Here is a 21,205-nt window from a genome sequence, read left to right on the forward strand (position 1 = left end):
CTCAAGGCAGTGGCAGCCATCACCAGGCGGGCAAGTCATGTCACACGGCTGCTCAGAGGAGTTGAGGAACAAATGGGATAAAGCTCATTCAGTTGTGACAAGTTTTAATGTCTGGTCTCATTCGTAAAGAGAAAGTGTAAGAGAAATGTACTGTCTCAACTGCTGGTGCTACAGTCCTCTGGATTCTTACCAGAGCCTTTCACTAAGGTCCTTGGTTTTATTTTAAAGTATCAAAATACAAGTACCCTAATGCCTAAAACATGGCTTAGCTGTAATATTTCTTTGGAAACGACTGACTTCTAACCTGTAGTAGAGATGATGTTTATTCACACTTGATTCTGTCTGACTTGCATTTTTATCTGCTAGCCCTGTGGTAGACCTGGGATATTTCACTGCTTCCTTAAATATTTAAGTTTACCCGTAAAGCAAATGCAAAAGTAAAAGAAAGTGAAACAAGATGAAAAAAAAAATTAGACATTTTCTAAATTTTAAAACCCTAGATTTGTGGTCATTTATATTTTCGGTGGTAAATTCAGCAGGCAAAGGGGGAAAGGATTCTTCGTCCTTAGAGCACGCGGTGTGACAGAGTAATGCTGGGTACTCCTTCACAGATACTTCTGCCGACAGTCTGTGGTCTGTGTCTGAGACAGCTCATGTGCTTTTAACCACTGAATGACATGTCTCTATTATAGGAAAACAAAGCAATTTTTACCAGTGTTTGAACAAATGATGTATAAAATGAAAGAATAATTTGTTTTTATAGCTCTCTGCCAAGCTCCATAGCAGGCCGCCCAACCTGCAAACAATTTATTCTGTAGGAAATGTCACTAAATAATGACAAGGACTCACAGGTCAAGCGGATTTACATTATATAATTTAAATGTCATTCCAGGAAGACCTGATGGCATTTTGAACGAATAATCTCATTTATTTTTGAAGCTCTAAGCTTCAACAAGTTAATTACTGTTGAACTAATGGGTAAACTGAGCATTATAATAAAACGTGTGAACATTTGCTTTATCTACACTTCAAAAATGTATAGAATTATGCAAATGCTACAAAATGATTCATTAAATATAAAAGAGGCTTACAGGCATTTAAGATCTGAACTTAACCTACATCACATTTAAAATAGACATTAATTCCTTCTGCTTTGATTAAGTGTGAAGGAAGTTTGGTCCATTTTCTTAGTTTCATTGAGAAAATATTGCACATGTAGGCTTCATCATTGGAAGGAAACTCCTTCTAGTGAAAAATCTCCTAAGCCAAGTGGTTAAAATGTCACAACTCAAAAGAGTCAAATCTATGATCTATCTTAATTGCACAGTGTCAAAGACACTTTTCAGGAACTAAAAATGAAACAGTGTAAGGACACAAAGGGAAAAGGTATGAATTACCAACTGCTGTGACTCTTGGCCTTGCTGAAGGAAGCGTCCCTTCTAATCCCACATAAAACCTTTAAGAGTCCCACCTAGGTTTTGCTGAAAGAGATACCAGAAAATAAACCAACCAAACAAAAACAAACATAAAAGGCTTTTAGTCTTTGTATTCAGGAAACATCGTCAGCAAAAGGGGGTTAATATGAACAGAGGCATTTAACCTGCTGGAAAACGGGGCATGCAGCACCTCAGGAAGATGTGCGAGCAAGGCTGGCAACCAGGTGAGCACACAGGCCAGGGCTGTGGAAGGCAGGGGGACAGATGACGCCCCGGTTCTCACGGGGAGGACTCTGGGGGCCTGACTGCAACAAAATGTCCTTGCTGATTAAAGAGGAATTCAGTCCTGAAGCATCCACCCCCAGCATCAAGTACACGGAGCAGAGACTGGGAGATGGCCGGTAGCTTCTTCTCAACACTTTCTGTACGAGCTGCCCTTTGCCACAATGGAGGGTCATGTGTGTCCCCTAGAGTTTCTACATGTCACTGTTTCTTGTCCTGACTCGTCCCGGGGGGCGAACAGCCACCCAGTAATGGAAGCTACACCCCCGCCCCCATAGATGCTATCAAGACCACCCTGACAAAGGACAGACGTGAGTGTATCACAGCCGCTGTCTGAGAACAGAAGCAGACGGGAGGGAGAGGGGTCCCTCACTCACGGTGCTCAGTGGGGACCAGAGGTCTGGCTGCTGCCTTCAGACAGTTTTAAATAGACTTTCAGATACACTCTGTGTATCCTTAGGCCACAGCCTTTTCTCCAGCACAGCTCAGACCTACTAACATCACCAACACTGTGTGACTAACCCAAGTAGTGAAGTGGAAGTAAAAGGTCATGTTTTATGTCTTGAAAACAGAAGAAATCAGAGCAGGTTAAAAGAATAATAAGCGTACTCTCTTGTGTTTGGAAGTGAAGCCTACAGACCAGAGCTGATTCAAATGTTGATTTGAACAAATACATTTGTGTCTAAATAGACCCAATTTTGGCATACATTCATCATCACTTAAGCTTATTTCACAAACATGCCTAGCAGCTATTTTTGCAAAAACAATAATTTAAGATTTGAAGACTTTGAAGGGAAAACAGGCAAGATTAGATCACTGTGGAACCAACTTTTTGGAAAATGCAAATCCTTCAGTTGCTGAGAATTTTAAAAAAAGTGAATAGAGTCAGTCTATATAACAGGGAGAAGAACTGTTAGAAAAAAGAAGGTAAGAACAAAGACCACTTCCCCAAATGAGAGAAATAACAGACTAACAGCGTCTTCTTCACACCCGGAATAATGCCTGATTCATGATTTTTCAGAACCAGAAATGTTCTTTTAAATAATTTTCTGTGAGTAAAGAATGAAAATAAAGGCATTACAGAAACTCTATCCAGTCTGACACAGCCCAAGACGGCCTGGGGCTTGGCTAGAATAAATTTTTAATGACTGTACAATTAATTCCTAAAAGACTGGGAGTGGAGGTGGGCTGTCTGTAATGCCCATCCAAGCAGATCTGAAAAGTCCACCACCTTCGGGATTCTGCCAGAGGGGTGCCCTACACCATTCATATCAAAGGTGCAGTTTGAAAAACAGAAAACACCAGAGTCACCTTCAGATGCACATGTCGTAAATTTCCAGCTGACTATAGCTAAGACAAAAGTGATTAGCTTTTCTTTATATGAATACCCCTCTTTTCCTTTACACAATAAATACTCTGTAATTGTCTGCCATGATTTAAAGTCAAACAAATAAACGAAGGCAAAGCACTGCTTCGTACGCTCGGCACTGGAAATACATGAAAAATTACACTCGTTGCATCTAGTCAAACTTGGTCCAACACTGGAACCAAAGCCATACGTATATTTTAGATATAAATCTCTATAAAATCCACGTATTGTACTCAGGAGACGTAAGCTATCAAACATTTACCATCTCTCACCACACATGCCCTGCTCCCCTGTACTGGGTAGTGAGCATCAGTCACGAGCAGGTGCCAATATGGCCACTAAAATTCTAAGTGATGGAGACAATACAGCCGACGCTTTCGGAATGTGTCACAGAAGATTTGCAACATCTATTTAAGTGTGAATAATTACAATTACACTGTTGCTTTTTGGTTATAAAATAGGGAAATACAGCGTTACAGGGCACGGGAATGCTGATGTGGGTAGAAAAGTTAATTTTTGCTGGTGGGAAGCAGGATTCATTAACAGAGCTTTGAAAAACAGGAATCTCATTCTGATCCTGAATGCTGAGGCAAAGCCACAGTGCAGTCAAAAATAAAAACCAATGTAATGCGAAGGCATGATGATGTTCAAGAAAGGAAAAGCTCTAGATTTGTGTTTTGTATTTTCTCTAGGCCTAAGCTTGGGCAGTATGATTAGTTAAAATGAAATCTGCACTGAGCTAATTAAATAACTTTTAAACGATTAACAAGGAAAGAATACTTTATAGGTCGGCATTAACAGAAAATTTGGTGTTAAAATGAAAGAAATGATAAAGATAAAATTGGCAGAGAACATAAAACTTTATTTCCATTTGCTCTCACTGGTTTGAGATGCACCCTCCAATTCTGTTTCCCTCTCCATACTGCTATTTATTTTCCTTTCTTCATGGGATTGTGGTTTGAGAGAATATTTCTTGAATGCAAAGAAATTATCTTCAAATACAGAATTTTAAAGAAAAACTGGAGAATGAATGTATCTTCACAATTACGTTCAGGAAAAAAAAAACCCAAAAAACAAAAAGCCAAATGAGGTCCACAGTGATTCTTAAAAGGCACTTTAAATTTTAAAGTTTAAAAAAAAAAATCCTCTTACTTAATCCAGTTCATCAGCTCCACTGTATCTGGGTCATAGAATTCTCTCAACTCGGAGAGTTCCTCCATCATTCCTGGCCAGAACTGAAATTAAAAACAACACAAAACAAAACCAAAATCCACCCCCACACCCTCGACTATCGCTAAGATTAAAGTGCAGAAGCAGAGGCCGCATAGAACTTGGGAACTAAAGAAACATGGCAACTAGAATATTCGAGCTACTTCACCTCTGGGGTCAACCCTTCCACATGAAGTCTGAAAAAGTGCCCCAAATTATTTTGAGCAGGAGCTAATTAGGACCAGAGGTGTTGTCAACCTTTTTAAATGAGCTTTTATTTTACACTAATAAAAATGCTGTTGTGTGGGGTGTTAATACCTAGTGAAACATTAGTTTGGATATGACAGGAAGAGCAACCACAAGAAAGCCCAAATGACATGAGAGCAAGGAGACTAACTTCACGGAATCTATCTTCATGTGGAGGATGTACCCTGCAGAAGACAGCGCTGTTTCAGAGCTGCAGAAATGCTCTGGACTACGGGATCTCATTTTGTCCTCACAGTTACCCAGGGACAAGGGTGGACGCAGAAGGCACCATCGCTGTGGCTGTTTATTTTTCATTTCACTCGTGTGGAGATCTCAGCTCAGAGAGAGAACCTGACTTGATCAGGCCAAAGTGGCAGGGCCACAGCTTAAACCCTAACTCTAAATCCAGCTCCCGTCTCATCGTGTGACCCTGACTATATTGTTTGTACTAGGAATCTGGGCAGATGGTTTGATAAATACTAATACAATTACAGGTGCAATGAGAGAGAAGAATATTTGAAAGTTAAGACTCTCCAGCAAAATCTAGCAATCTGAATATGATATTTATTGCCACTGGTGCCTCCTACAAAGCCTGAGTCACTTAAGTTATGCAGGTATAATGTAACAGTTATGCTCTGAGCCCACCACTTTTCTAATATAACTTGTCTGCTTAATCCAACAATTAATTAAATGTTAATTGTTTTATCAAATGGCAGTTGGCTAAGAAGACTTGATCATCTCAATACATCCTAAGGTGAACTACAGAACTCATTTCCAACATTGGAATAGAAGCCCACACTGACAACGCAGCTCTGCTTCATTAACGTTGAAAACAGAATCATTTTCTTTAAGAACCACTAACTAGAACCCAAGTGGCACCTGACTGGTCTGTGGCTGTGTTTTTTAGCCCCGTCGCTCTCTTATCTCGTCACCTCATCTTTGGCCAGTCTCACTTCTCATTCACGACTTGCTTCCTGGGTGGGTAAATCAGGAAGATTGCTGGTGATGGAAAATCGGGTGTCAGCACTACGAGTGCTACGTTTCAGAAGAGGTGTAATAAAAATGACTGATCAAATGAAACCTCTATAAGAGTTCAAATATCCATTATTGTATTAATTTTGGTAATAGAATTCCATTTTTTAAATGAAAGGTTTTAGTTATTTTGGTGTAAAACGTATTTTGAAATCCGTGAATCCAATGGACATTATTTTCTAGTTTGAAAGCTGTTGTTGTTATTTCTGCAAATGTTAAAATCCAGTCACACAATCATATGGTAAACTCCTTAAACAATGTGAAAACAAATGCTGAAGTTTTACTAAATGCTGTTCCTAAATGATCAGCAGTAGTTTATATGAGATTTAAGGTCTACAAGTAAGTTAATCAACATGAGGGCAATAATTTTATTAAACCCTTGATTTTAGACTGGAGACTAGCATATACTTTTCCCTTTTAAACAGAACTATCCTAAAGAGACATCCAGCAAAATGGGTACTGTGAACACTAAAATTTGAAATCCTCATTACAAATGTTTTGTAAAACTTAAGTCACTTTGAAATGTGCATTCAAATTACAGATACACCTGTTGAATAGCTGAAAAACATATTCAGTTTCAGGGTAACCCCTAAAATACATAAGATCTTTATTTTCTTTATGATGTATTTTACAAGTTTTGAGAAGCTGAAATATCTAAACTATTTTATTACGTGAAAGCTGGATACATTAGAATTTCTCCTAAAGTCCAATTCTGAGAGAGGCGAGGCTACCTGTCTTCAGAAGGATTCTTCAGAATTATCACTAACTCATACTTCGGGAACATCTACCAAGACTTCCTGAGGAAATGACAGCTTCTTCAGTGCTACGAATGGTCCTTCTATAGCACCGGTTCTCAAGGCGGGTGGGGGGAGGGATTCTGCCCCACTGCAAGGGGACATTTTACAATGTCTAGAAGTATTTTTGATTGTCACACCTGGACGTTGGTGCTACTGGCACCTCGTGGGTATAAGTTAAGGATGCCGTTAAGCACCCTACAATGCACAGGACAGCCCATGACAAAAAACTATCTGGCCAAAACGTCAGTAGTGCCGCTAATGACAAGCCCTGTTCTGCGCACGGGTGTCTCCAGTTTGGCGGAGCATTAGCACCACCTGGAGGGCTGGTGTGAGCACAGACCGCCGCGCCCCACTCCCAGAGCTGATTCACTGGGTCCGGAGCCGGACCAAACGCCTGCGTTTCTAACAAGCTCCCAGCTGATGCTGGTGCTGCTTGTTTATTCCTTCTATGATGTCCTTCCTCAGTTTTATCAAGAACAAGAGACCTAAGTCCTCAAGTAGCTTTAAAAAAATCAACAAAACTTCAAATAAATAATAAATAGCTGAGGCATAAAGAACTCAGCCTACACACAGAGTCCGTGGGAAAAGACCGCTCTGGTGTGTGTGCGTCTTCAGTGGTCAGACGGGAACGGCGATGAGCTGCGTCTTTTCTGTGAGGAGGCTGTTTTATGCCTCAGAATCAATGCGTAAATATAAAGCTACTCATTCATCATTAACATAAACCCTGCTTAATCCTTAGTTGTTGCTTTCCGGACATTTTTAAGAAGTTTCACTTATTTACATTAGAGGAATAAAATTTGCAGAGGCGCAGTGGTAGAAACGACCTGCTTCTGTGTTTTCCAGTACGGTCTGCCCGCAACAACAAATGTTTAGATGGGAAGGAACATGACCGAACGTAAGTTTTTGAAATATTTACAACAGAATTGTCCAACATAGTGATTATCAAACATTTCTTTTAGCCTAAAACCTTCGCTTCAAATAAAGCCTTACAGGACAACGTAAGCAAATAAAAGCAAAAGCTGAGCTGCAACAGCTAACCCTCTCTGTGCGTGAGTCCCCCGCCCCTTCAGCCGCCCTTCCCAATCGGGCTGTCCACAGCAGAGTTTGAAATCTGCTGTTCTAACGTAAAACATTAGATTTTTTTTGAAGGAAAAAAAAATCTAAACTTAAAATATATGTCAACTTTTTTTTTTTTTTACAGAGAGAGGGTGAGAGCTCAGTTGGATAAAACAATCCCAGCTACCTGCCCAGGTGACAATTCAAACCACTAAATCTCAAAGATGTGATAAAAGACTCACTGTCTCGTATGAAGGGTTCTCAGAATTGATGCACAGTTATCACTGCTTCAGAAATTAGTCAACTGAGAATATGAAGAATTTCATTATTTTCTATTGAAACTGAAGGACAGATAAGGCTAATCTTAAGACTGTATTTATTTATGTGTGCCCAGCCCTCTTACAAAGATGATTTTAAGCATCTAATAAAATATGTAGGTTAAATATGCATTTTAAGAGCTTACTCTATAAAAAACAGGTAACAGGAAACTAAATTTTCTTCATTCACTTCAAAATAGGTTTGAAAACATCTTTGTTTTCAGAATTTGCATCAGCTCAATAGTAAGTCAAAACCAAAATTAATGAGAATGAGTAAACTGTAGTAGTTTTTGCTATGTTCTTCCTTGTTAAATAATATTTTGGGAAACATCACTGTTCTTATCAGTGCCATGTGCCATAAGGAGATATATATAACCTCTGCAAACCACTCTATCTGCCAGTGATACACAGAGCACACTGGGTCAAAGCAATTATTGTGCTAAACAGATTAAAGACAAAAATGAGGAAAATCAGTCTTACCTTACAGCACAGATACAGCAGTATTAATATTGGTATTGAGTATCGCATTATACATATCTATATAAGAAAGACATTAGATTATAAGTATTAGGAATACGTTTGCTTTACATTTTTGCTTTGTAAACATGTGACTTTTTTTTTTTTTAAACAACAGCAGTGTAATTTAATGGAGCACAAGTTTTGGACATACAAAACAACTGAGTCAGTATAAGGGTCACAATCGTTCATAAGACAGTAGCTTCTACCAGTTGCCACCTAGTGAATTTACAGGGCAGAACAACCCAGAATCGCACCTGTGGGCTATTATTAATCATCACCATAAACATTAATAATAACATTTATATTATATATTATTATAATAAATGATAACAATAATAGTAATAACTCTGGATAATGGGATTACTGGTGATTTTTAATTTTTCTTTTTGTGCTTTTCAGTATTTCCAAATTCTGTATAATGAACATACCTACTAACTTACGGTCTGGGAAAAATGATTTAGAAAATAAAGCTAAAATTAAAAATAAAATTATTTAAAGATAATTCCTCTTAAAACTATAATATATCAATTACCTATTTTTAGCTCTAAGTTTTAGTATCCATTTTATCAGACTGATGTATGGGCAACTACTGGAAAAAAAACAAAAAACAAAAAACACCAGAATCGATATGAAGGAAATACTAAGTCATAAAAATGAAATGGAAAAAGGGACAGCACTGACCCTCTTTGGGTTATAAAGATGGATCAGCTTCAGAAGTAACTCCCATATTTCAGGGCTGCATAAGCCAAATGATGCAAACACACACATGTGTGATGTCCAGAGGTACTTCATTCTGTAAAAACAGAAACAGGCAAAGGTGAACAGTGCTAGCCGTGCGGGGACCTGGAGGCTGAGACAGCTGTAAAGGCAGCTGTATTATTTGGAATAGTAAAGTCTTCCTAAAACTACGCAGAAAACATCTGCCAAGGGGTTAGTTACTCGCCTTTTGAGAGCTACCATATGAGTTAAAAATAGAGGAACATTGGTAACTAGGAAAAAATTGGTTATAAATAGTATTTTGTACTGGGAGGAATAAATAAGGACATGTTTGTGGGAACCATAATCATTAATGAAGATCACTGTCACTTTCCAAATGATATTGCAAAATTATGTCAGGTGAAGAGTGGTCAAATAAAAACATAAACAGACAGATAAGACAAAAATACCTCATTGTACTCAGTGCCAAGAATCCAAACAGAATGGTGTGTGTTAAGTTGTAGGCAGTTTCTGGTTTCAGGCCGATTGTGTACTTTCCCACTTTACCCATGGATTGCTGATTTGTAGAATCACTGGATAAAACAGCACACATACAAAATCAGAGCTAGATACCTAATTTTAATTTAGTTAAATCTTTTTTAAAGAAGAAAATGCAAGAAATTTATGCCTTCATTTATTTAGAAATGTATTATTTCCCTAAAATGAAGTGAATCAGCTCTGATCAATTTTGAATTTGTTTATAAGGCTAAAAGTATCAATATATAAATACACTAAAAATTAGAGTAACTAAAATTGAACAGATTTCATTTTAAGGAAAACCTTAAAGCCCTACAATCCTTTAAATTATAAGAGATAGCAAAAAATATATATCCTTTTGGAATCAATGAAACTGCAAGATCTTCAGAGAGGTTTTAGGAGTTACTAGTATTTTTCAAGTTTTTACAAATAAGGAAAAGTAAAAATATATCCGTAAACTTGGAATTCAACTCCTTTATGAACCAGTGATCATATTTTTACCCTACCAGTATGTCATTATGTTCTAACATGCTTCTTTATCAAATATGGCTACATTAAAATGACTGCACCCATAAAATTAACAATAATTCTCTAACATCGTCTAATACCCAGTTCGTCTTTTTGTTTGTTTTTTGCAGTTGCTTTTTTCAGGTGGTTTCTTTGAATCAAGATCCAAAGCTTTCATACTGCATTTCATAATGTCTCTTTATTTTTCAGTCAATAACAGTACTCCCCCTCCCACTTTTAAGGCCATTTACTGCTTGAAGAAAATGCATCATTTGTCCTGTAACGATTCCCACTTTCTGGATTTGGCTGATTGTCTCCTCGCGGTGGCATGTAATACATTTCACTATTCCCAGGTTTCTTATAGACTTGTGATTGGATCTAGAGGTTAACTATTAGCGTCCTGTTCATTTATTTTGGCGAGTATTATCCTTCGTGAGGATGTGATATACTCTATATTGCACCACAAAGGAAGCACATACTGTCTGGTTGTCTCCACTTGAGTAATGTTGCGATGGATGAGTGGGTTCAGATTTGCACAATTTGTTGTCAAGGGAAAGAGGAAACAACAATAAGGGCTGCCAGCTTAGGATAAAAATACTACTTTTATAAAGGCCCCACTTAACCTTCATACAAGTCCAGTAGACCTGGGTATGTACGATGATGCGTCCATGTAACTAGAGAACTATTATTTCCTGGAAATCCTCTTTCCACCACCTCAGATACATTAGAAAATTAAAATGATACTCTGATAATTTTCACCACTAGTGATCGTGTTTACTTAAACATTATAAAAGATTACTCCCCACAAGGACACATGCTCTCCTCCTGCTGATACCTGGGGGGACTCTGCAGTACCTCGTCTGGTCCCCCAGCTGAGCTGGAAAACTCTGCTAATCTCATGAGTGTAGAACAGTGTGCCCTTTCAGCTGTAGCCTGCACACCAACGCAGGTGTGCTGTACAAACTTAATAATGTACCATCCTTCCTAGTACTACAAGGTAGAAATACTTCAAATACTCAGCACTGATAAAATACCCTTCAAATTACTTCGAAGTTAAGATACTATAATTCTTAAATTACTGTAATTAATGTAGTGCTTTTCCTCTAATAAAATCCGAATGTCCCTACCTGGTAGATGAGAACGCTCTAAAATCTTTATCTATAATCATATACCAAACCAGCTTCCAGAGACGGCTCATAGATTCACACCGAGCACGGCAGACAGTCTCACAATACTGCAGGCCAGCTGAACGTCTGGCTCTGCGTGCAGTCTAGAGTCCTGTCGACACTTCACGTGTCTGGAATATTAAATTACACTGTCTAGAATAATTTCCATCTATTTTCACAGGGCTAAATTTTATCTTGGGCTAGGTGTAAAAAGAACACTTCTGAAAGATACTAAAATAGTTTATAGTCGGTGAAATATTTTCATGGTTCAGTGTTGCTTCATTCTTAATAATCATAAAACACCTCAACTGATCTGGGCTCACGGTAATGACTTCCCCCAGCACAGCTCTCTGGTGGCTGTGAATCACAGCTCACCAGCACCTTAATTGGCAAGGTAACTACACAGAAAAAGGGTTTCCTTCTGAGCTTCATTAAGTTTTCACAAATGACAGTAGCTTCAACTTCTTACACTTAATTTTCTTTCAATTTAACACGGATAGTAAATGCAAAAATCTCCATCAACTTGATAGGTAGGTGTTCTACAAGTTTTTGAAAAGTCTTCATTCTCCCTGACTTTTCCTTTTAAGCAGATTAGTAGACATGCTAAGTTTTAAAAAACTGTCAATTAATACTTAAGACCTTTAGTGGATACTAATAATTATGGTCTGTTCCAACTTTATAAGCCTTTAAACAAGATACAACAAAACAATGATTAACTCGATATTTCATAAGAAACAGAAAAGGCAGCTGGAAAAAGGAAGGTAGAAAAACAAAGGAAATTAATAATTGGAACAAATGAGAGACCATGAGTCAATAATAATAATAATAATAATAATAATAATAATAATAACAACAACAACAACAACAATAACAATAATAACAACAACAACAATAGCCAATGCCAGCTAAATCTGCAAAATACTCTACGTATGAGGCACTATTTTAAATACTTTATGCTGTTTTAACTTATTTTCCACAAAACCCTGTAGAGTATGTACTCTTAGTACTCTCATTCCACACAAAGGGAAATGGAAATACTGAGAGTTATGTAACTGACTCAAAGATCACTTCGTTCCCAAGTGTGCAAAACAGGACTTCAACACAAACCTGTGTGCACTGCATCCACTGCTTTCTGCTGTCTCTTAATGACTCCGTCCTTAACTACTGAGAGTACAGTCCCTTCTAAACTCTATATGCTCCCCCTTTAAACTGACTGTACTCTGTTCTGAATCTGACATTTTGATTTTCAACTGAGCAATTTTTCTGCAACATAGAACAAGTTCATTAAAGCACAGAATTAGATTTCTGAAATATGCCATACCTGAGATTATGGAAGGCAACAGCTAATGCTGCAATCACTGTGATGGACAGAACAAATATGTAAGCATAAAAAAGCAGAGTATCTGAAAGCCTTTCAAATGTATTAAAAGGCAGAAGGCCAAATGCTTCTTCACACAGATACAGGTTTGCATCAAAATCTCTAGGAAACAAAAGGAAAGCAGAGTATTAAATTCAATACAAGTAAACCTCAAATTTTTCCTCAAAATAAGCCTGAAATTTATAATTGATAACTTACATTTTAAAGACCCTGCTGATTTAATATAAAAAGCAAACACAGACTTTAAATTCAGTCATACCTTGTTGCTCCAAACCCAAATTTTGCCTTCAGAAATTTAAATATGTGTTCGTCTGACTTGAGGTTAAGAATTTTCTATTGGGGAGGGAGAAAATGAAAATTGCTGTTAGTTCCTTATGCATGGTTTTCTGATAATTTCCTGAATATACATATTCAGTGTCCCATTTCATAGGACTGTGTGTGTGTGTGTGTGTGTGTGTGTGTGTAAAATTAGTAAATGTTCATACTAATCCTTAGAACTGAGGAATTCTAAAGAAGGGATTTTCAAGCTCCCTCCATTCCTTTTTTCTTTTTTTTTCTCAGCAGAACCATTTTTGCAAACAAAATCTAGGCACAAGTTCAATATGTAAAATAGATAAAAGATGAAGTTCTTTGGTTTCAGGGAGAGGGGAGATGGCTGAAGCCCAGTGAGTACAATTTTTCAGATCAGAAAACTGACAATAACACAATCTGAAACCTCAAAAAGGAATAGAGCCCACGAGGCTTATCTGGCTTTAGGGTTTTTGTGTCTGCAGATACAACTGATGTAAGACTCAGTCACACAAAGACAATTCAAGACACCGCAGGAACCCTCAAGGGGTGAAAAGATTTGCAAATGCCAGTGTTTATCATTAGTGAGTATAATTTTAATTTACGGTTTATAAAAATCCATCTAACATAAATGGGTGAAGAAAAATGAATCTAGAAAAGAAAATAAGATTAATCCAGAACTGAGGTTAGTACACAAAATATATTCACTAGAGATGAGCCACAAATCTGGGCTTACGCATTCTAGCAGAAAATGCAAAGAGGGAAATTTAAAAGCATTTATGTTACTCACAGGGTCATAAGACTAAAACAAACCAGTTGCTCAGAAGAGATCCTAACAGTCCTAGAAGTGAGACTCAAGAGAAATTTTCCCCATGGGTACAGTAAAAACAGCGAGCAGTCTCACAGACTATTTTTTCTAATTCTTCTCATTGTAGGTTGCTGGCAGAACATCAAGTGGAATTCAACAGACGTTATCCTTTGGGGAGTCAAAAAAAACAGTGGTCCAGGCATGTAGCTTTCTACTGGCTTAATCCAGGCAGATAAGTGAGCATGCAGAGTGGGGACGCGGATGAACTGTGTATCTTTCAGCCCATCTTTGGAAATGCTGATTGCTCTGCAGCAAATCAGCTTTAAAGTACTGAACTATATTTAAGAACATGGTGACAAGGGCTTGGAGTAGAGGTACTGAATGTGGCTGGTTGGGTGAACAGTCTCTCTTCTCTGACGGTCAACAGTCAGGAAGAGGCACCGCCACTCTCCTGCTGAGGAGGAGTCTGTCACGTACGTGGCAGGTGTCTTAGCAAAGCCAGTTTATTTATTAACTGAACCCAATAAAAATCACGACATCTTTCTTTTAGTACCACAGTACAGAAACCTCTCTCTAAAAATTAGAATTTTTTAAATTTGGAGAAATTTTCAATGCTTTTCAAGTTTTTAAAAAGTTTAGTAACTCAAAAGGTGAGTTCAAAGTAGACTATGTTAAAGAATGAATAGAAATCAAGGACTAAAATTAAGAAAATAATCCTGTTACTGAAACTTTAAAATTGAGCCTGTTTAGAGTAAAACTGGTAACTCTTTAGTAATGTTAAAGTAAATGTCATTTTATTAACCTACCTTAATAATGTTATTGAGAAAAAGTGTCAAACATAAAACCACAAATAAATGTAACAGCAGTTTCCCCAGCCTATTAAGGAAGCTTCCAGTTTTCAGATTTTTCTAGAAATTAAAAGAGTTGAGTTTTAATTTTTAAATTTTAATAAAACTTCATAAACATGTAAAATGAGATTGCCTAGGATTTAAAACACTTAGTCATGCAACACACACGGAAAATACAACCTAATTTTCATGAAGTTACACTGTCTTAATATTTGTCATTTTCTAATGGTAAATGACCTGCTTAATAATAAGGTCCATATGATGAGGAAATGTGTCCTAGTCTTTTTTTTTTTTAAATGGAAGTACTGGGGATTGAACCCAGGACCTCGTGCATGCTAAGCACGTGCTCTACCACTGAGCTATTACCCTCCCCATGGGTCTTTTTTTTTTTTTAAAGACTTTTGCAACAGAGTATGGAGTCGGCCACTTAGAAGGTACTCAGGATATAATGACTGAACAAACCTTTTGATCATTTATCCACTGATTCATGTATCATGGACTATATAACTCATTAAATAAAAGACCTATTGAAAAATAAATTGTGCTCTTTGATATATAAGTTTTTTTTATAACCCTCAGATAACTATAGACTATCAAATATAACAATATCTAAAAAGTTCAAATATGAGTAATGTTTATTTTTAATTAAGGCTAAAAGGATGAATGAAAACTATAGTTTACAACAGTCAACTAAAAGCTTGTTTCTTAAAATCTTCGTGAAGATTTGTCCATAGCAGCTCTCACTCAAGAGACTAATAAGAAAAAGGATTTATTCTTCCCAAAGTGGAAAACAAAACAGGTATTTGATAGAAAGTTCCTCATATGCTTAGGAGATTAAAGCTGGCTTTGCAACATTACTAAGGAAAAACAACTAACTCTTAAATCCTATGTAAATTTAAGAAACTTCAGTTATATAATAAAGCCAAAAGATCAGGTCAATGTCAAACACGTTATTCTAGGAAATGTCTCATTATTTCTAAAGGTATTTATTTGGAATCTCAAAATTCTCAAGACAGAGTTAATTTTAATTCACTTAAAAATCAGTAATATGATATGGAAGATGGAGGAAAGAGTGGTGTCACTACTTCAAATGACAAGGTGTCCCCCAGCTTGAGAGGCTGTGGAGGACACATTCCCACAAGCAACGGGGTCTTCTCACTCTGGAGTTCACACATGAAAAAAGGTTCAAAATTTTTCTGTTATTTCAACTTTAAACTGGAGGCAATCAAATAAGCATCTTTGGCTAATCCTGACTTGAATTAAGATTCCAATTTTCTAAGAAATAATAAATGTCAGAACAAAGGGAAGACACATCAGAATGCTTGAAAACAAATGCTATACCATGCACTTCACAACACACACACAAAAAGCAAATAATGCTCCTAGTGCTTTTTAGTGGGGATTTAGTCATAAATTTTCCTTTGTATGCTTTATGAAAACAAGGTCCAAACAAACACAACATTAAAAAAAAAAAAGTCCCACCTGAAGTTTTCTTGCAATTAATACTGAAAAGTTAAAGCTGATAAGTAATGACCCAAGAATCATGGAATTAAAAAACTGAAGAATGCAGACCAGGAGTAAACCTGTGAGTTGTATACCATACAGCCATGTCACCTGCAACAACGAAAGATTAGATGGTTAAACAGAGTTTATCAAGAGACCCCCATGTGTTGACATGTTGATCCTGGGTGGACACATCTCAAGTCATGAATACTGCAGAAAACATACAGAGCTTCAAGTAATCCAGTCTAAGAAAGGAAAATAAATCATAATCACAGTGCCTGTTTGTGTACTTTTAAGTTATAGAACATGTATGTGGGGAGGGTAGAACTCAGTGGTAGAGCGTGTGCTTAGCATGCACAAGGTCCTGGGTTTAATCCCCAGTACCTCCATTAAAAACTAAATAGATAAACCTAATTATATCCCCCCTCAAAAAGTCTAGAAGAAAAAAAATTTTAAATTAAAAATAAATACACCATTTAAAAAGAGAGAGAGAGAAGTATGATGTAGAGGAAGCAAACAATGGTATACATATATTCCAGAATTAGGCAAATGCAGTTTGCAGCCTTCCATTTTCTTCTAAATTCCTTTACAGTTATGACCTTTAGTATTTTATCATATTCCAACATTCAGTACTTTATTGTACTCTACTATTTCCCAATCTTCCACATTTCAGGCCTGTATCATATATTGCTTCATTTTATCTAGGTATGTATGCGCCTCATTTCCCCATGAGACTGAAAAGCCCTCCTGGAGGGAGGCCTTGTTCATGGGTTCGTAGCAGGCAGCACAGGACAGAGGTCAGAAACATGGGCCTTGGGTCAACAGCACCTGCACTGTGGTGTGGTTCTGGCACAAACCAGCCGTGTGACCTGAATTTGCTGGAGTTGGTTCATCAGTAAAAGAGGGATGATGACGCCTTCCTCTGAGCTGCAGTGAGAACCTGGCTGAAGGGCCAGATGTGGTAATGCATAAAAATGCCTAGCACATCATCAGCACTCACCAAAGATAGTTTTTTTTTTCTTTTATTGAAGTATAGTTGATTTACAATGTTGTGTTAGTTTCTGGTGTACAGCACAGTGATTTAGTTATATAGTTCATAAATATTCTTTTTCATATTCTTTTTTCATTATAGGTTATGAGCTATTGCATACAGTTCCCCATGCTATACATACAGTGTTGTTTACCTGTTTTACACATAGTAGTTTGTATCTGCTAATCCCACACTCCTAATTTATTCCTTCCCCTACTTTCCCCTTTGGTGACCATAAGTTTAGTTTAGTATCTCTGTGATTCTTTTTCTGTTTTGTAAATAAGTTCATTTGTGTCATTTTTTAAGATTCCACATATAAGTGATATATTTGTTTTCCTCTGACTTTACTTTGTACGATAATGTCTAGGTCCACCCATGTTGCTGCAAATGGCATTACTGCATTCTTTTTTATGACTAATATTCCACTGTGTGTATATATACATATATACACACATACATATCTATACTGCATCTTCTTTATCCAATTTTCTGTTGATGGACATTTAGGTTGCTTCCATGTCTTGGCTATTGTAAACAGCACTGCTATGAACATTGGGGTGCATGTATCTTTTCAAATCTCTGGAGTTTTCTCCAGATATTATGCCCAGGAGTGGAAATGCTGGATCATATGGGAAACCTATTTTTAGTTTTGTAAGGAATCTCCATACTCTTTTCCACAATGGCTGCACCAAATCACATCCCTACCAACAGTGTAGGAGGGCTCCCTTTTCCACACCCTCTCCAGCATTTACTGTTTGTGGTGATACCCCACTGTAGTTTGATTTGCATTTCTTGATAATTAGCAATATTAAGCATCTTTTCATGTGCCTGTTGGTCATCTGTATGTCTTCATTGGAGAAATGTCTGTTTAGGTCTTTTGCCCATTTTTTGATTGAGCTGTTTTTTGTTACTGAGTTGTCTGAGCCGTTTGTGTATCCTGGAAGGTAAGCTCTTGTTAGTCACATCGTTTGCAAATATTCTCTCCCAGTCCGTAGGTTGTCTTTTCATTTTGTTTATGGTTTCCTTTGATGTGCAAAAGCTTATAAAAGTTTAATTAGGTTCCATTTGTTTACTTTTGTTTTTATTCCCCTTGCCTTGGTAGAGTGACCCAGGAAAACACTGCTACGATTTATGTCAGAGAATGTTTTGCCTGTGTTCTCTTCTAGGAGATTCATGGTGTCCTAAGACAGCTCTTGACGTAATAAAAAACTTTTGGCAGGTTGACACTTAAAAAATCAAAACTCAACCAACTTGAACACAAAAATCATGCCACAGAGAAAAAAAGACAACCTCTAATAAAGAGCTGATACTTTTCTTCTTCTTCAAATTAGATGATCCCATATTCATTCTGGTGTAGGAAAACTTCCACTTCTATTCAGCAGGCAATCACATTCTCTCCATAATTCTGTTTTGTTAAATTAATGTCGAAGGAAACAAACCTACATCAGGCATTAAGAAGTAAGGCCTACAACAGTTCAGTGCTTTTGCTCAGTGTGTACCAGAAACTTGGAGAAATGGATCAGTTACAGTTTTTAGGATTATACAGATAACACATCTTACTGTATGAAACAGAAAATTCAAAAAGGTACCAAAAACAAAACAAAACAAAACAGTAATGGATAGAAATGTGGGCTCCAGAGTCAAAATCCAATGGATTCACCTACAGAAATCATATTGATTTCATAGTGGTATATGATATTTCATGTAGTATTTTATTTATTTCACATTATAGTGTATAAGTTTCTTACACTGATGACTATTTTAACTTAATTTTAGATGGCTACATAACATTCCACCACATGCCATAATTTGTCTGCCACTGGATCTTCTAAGTGTTCTCAGCTTTTTATTATTATTGAAATTAATGTTATTATGAACATTCTTTTAAAAAACCCTCAGATCATTATATCTGATTTGTTCCTATTTTGTTCATTTTTGTATCCCCAGCACCTAATACAGTGCCCACTAGAACAGTGTCACTCAATAAATATTGGGGTAATGAACGAATGAGTATCTTGGGACAAATTCCAGAAAGCAGAGTTACTAGTTAGAGAAAACAGTTTTTCCTTTTTAACAGCTTTATCGGTATATAATTCATGTATCATAAAGTTCACCCATTTAAAGTGTACAATTCATGATTTTTAGTTAGCAAATATCAAACAATCTAAGTTGAAGACAGTATCATTATCCTAGAAGAAATCCGATATCCATCAGCCCTCACTCCTCTCTCCCTTTCCCCAGTTCCTGTCAAACACTAGTCTACTTTCTGTCTCTAGACTGGTACATTCTAGACATTTCATATAAACAGAACCATATGACATGTGGTCTTGATGACTGGCTTCTTTTACTTAGCACAACGTTTTCAAGGCTCATCCATGTCATAGCGTGCATCAGTACTTCACTCGTTTTACTGTTGAATAATATTTTGTTTAATGAATATACCAAATTTTGTTTACTCATTTATCAATTGATTTGGGCAGTTCCCGCTTTTTAGCTATTATGAATCATGCTGCCATGAACATTCATGTACAAACTTTTACATGGATATGTTTTCATTTCCCTTGGATATGTACCTAGCAGTAGAAATGTTGGATCCTGTGGTATCTTTATACTTAGCATCTGAGGAAATGCTAAACTCTTTTCCAAAGTGGCTGCACCATTTTACAATCCCATCAGCAATGTATGAGTTCCAGTTTCTTCACATCCTCGCCAATGTTTGTTACTATTTGCCTTTAATAAAATTTTAGCCAAGTAGGTGTAAAGTGTTACCACTAAGGTTTAGATTCGTATTTCTCTAAAGACGATTGATGTTAGATTTGTATTTCTCTAAAGACGATTGATGCTGAGCATCTTTTCCTGTGTTAATTGAACGTTTATACATTCTCTTTGGAGAAATGTCTATCCAATCTTTTACTCATATTTTCTTGTTGAAAGAGTTGTAAGAGTTCTTTATATATTCTGGAAATCTCTAACCATATACATAATTTGTAAATATTCTCTTCCGTTTTGTGGGTGGTCTTTTCACTTTTCTGATGGTACACTTTGAAATACAAAAGTTTTTAAATTTTGATGAAGTGCAATTTTTTCTTTAATCATTTTACTCTTGGTATTATGATCTAGTTTGAGTTAATTATTGTGAATAGTGAGAGGATGGGGTCCAATTTCATTCTTTTGTGGATATCCAGTTATTCCAGCACCATTTATTGAAAAGATTATTTTCTCCATAATTATCTTGGCACCCTTGCTGAAAATCAGTTGACTGTATATTTCTGGTCTCTCAATTCTATTCCATTGATTTATGTCTATTCTGCTGCCAGTATCACACTGTCTTGATTATTGTAGGTTGGACGTTAAGTTGTGAAATAAGAAAGTGTTAAGTCTTCCAACTTTGATCTTCTTTTTCATGATCATTTTGGCTATCCTGGATCCAGTGAGTTTCCATATGAATTTCAGGATCAGCTTGTCAACTTCTATAACTGGGCTTCTGAGAGGAATTGTGTTGAATGTGTAGATCAATTTGGGGAGTACTGCCATCTTAACAATAGCAAGTCTTACAATCCATGAACATGGGATATCTTTCCAATTTATGTAGGTCTTTAAAACTTTCAACAATGTTCTATAGTTTTTAGAGTATAAGCGTGCACTTCTTTTTTTCAGTTTATATCTATACGTTTTATTCTTTTTGATGCTTTCCTTCTAGGAAGTATTTGTATTTTTTAGTTCCTTTTTCCATTGGAATGTAAATGTTTTTCTCAGTAAATCTGTAGGAACTCTTTAAGAATAACAATTCCTTCAGAAACACATTCAAAAAAATAAACCTTTTTTGTTTGTCTTTATTTGGATTGCGGTGTTTTCTGATGCTGCCAGTTCTTTTTATAACAAGTAGGCAAACTCAGAGAAAAAAGAGCAGCTTGTGTTATAAGCCTGAATAGTTTTATAAAGGTACAGTTGTCCCTTGGTATCTGTGGGGGATTAGTTCCAAGACCCACAGTAGGTAACAAAATCCTCAGATGTTCAAGTCCCACAGTCAGTCTTCTGCATCCACAAATTCAACCAGCTACAGAGTACTGTATGTAATTACTGAGAAAAAAATATGTGGACCCATACAATGAAACCTATGTTGTTTTAAGGGTCAAGTGTAATGATATCCTAGGTTCAAGAGAAACATTACAGGTTATCAG

At 36.7% G+C, this 21,205-nt stretch overlaps 1 protein-coding gene across 5 annotated transcripts in view; it reads right to left on the reverse strand.

Moving 5' to 3' along the window:
• DPY19L3 (dpy-19 like C-mannosyltransferase 3) overlaps positions 1 to 21,205 on the reverse strand; it is a 75,467-nt gene that overhangs the window by 11,047 nt on the left and 43,215 nt on the right. For 4 of the 5 annotated variants that reach the window (XM_032486209.1, XM_032486210.1, XM_032486211.1 and 1 more), the window contains 8 exons: positions 15,974 to 16,105; positions 14,450 to 14,551; positions 12,807 to 12,880; positions 12,491 to 12,649; positions 9,430 to 9,552; positions 8,945 to 9,056; positions 8,225 to 8,281; positions 4,240 to 4,322 (listed from right to left, as the gene is read on the reverse strand). In XM_032486209.1, the coding sequence (XP_032342100.1) occupies positions 4,240 to 4,322; positions 8,225 to 8,281; positions 8,945 to 9,056; positions 9,430 to 9,552; positions 12,491 to 12,649; positions 12,807 to 12,880; positions 14,450 to 14,551; positions 15,974 to 16,105 (842 nt within the window). The remainder of the gene's footprint in view (positions 1 to 4,239; positions 4,323 to 8,224; positions 8,282 to 8,944; positions 9,057 to 9,429; positions 9,553 to 12,490; positions 12,650 to 12,806; positions 12,881 to 14,449; positions 14,552 to 15,973; positions 16,106 to 21,205) is intronic. The other variant, XM_032486212.1, reaches the window with a different exon arrangement.

The sequence above is a fragment of the Camelus ferus genome, chromosome 9 (genome assembly GCF_009834535.1).
Source record: "Camelus ferus isolate YT-003-E chromosome 9, BCGSAC_Cfer_1.0, whole genome shotgun sequence".
NCBI classification, from domain to species: Eukaryota; Metazoa; Chordata; class Mammalia; order Artiodactyla; family Camelidae; genus Camelus; species Camelus ferus.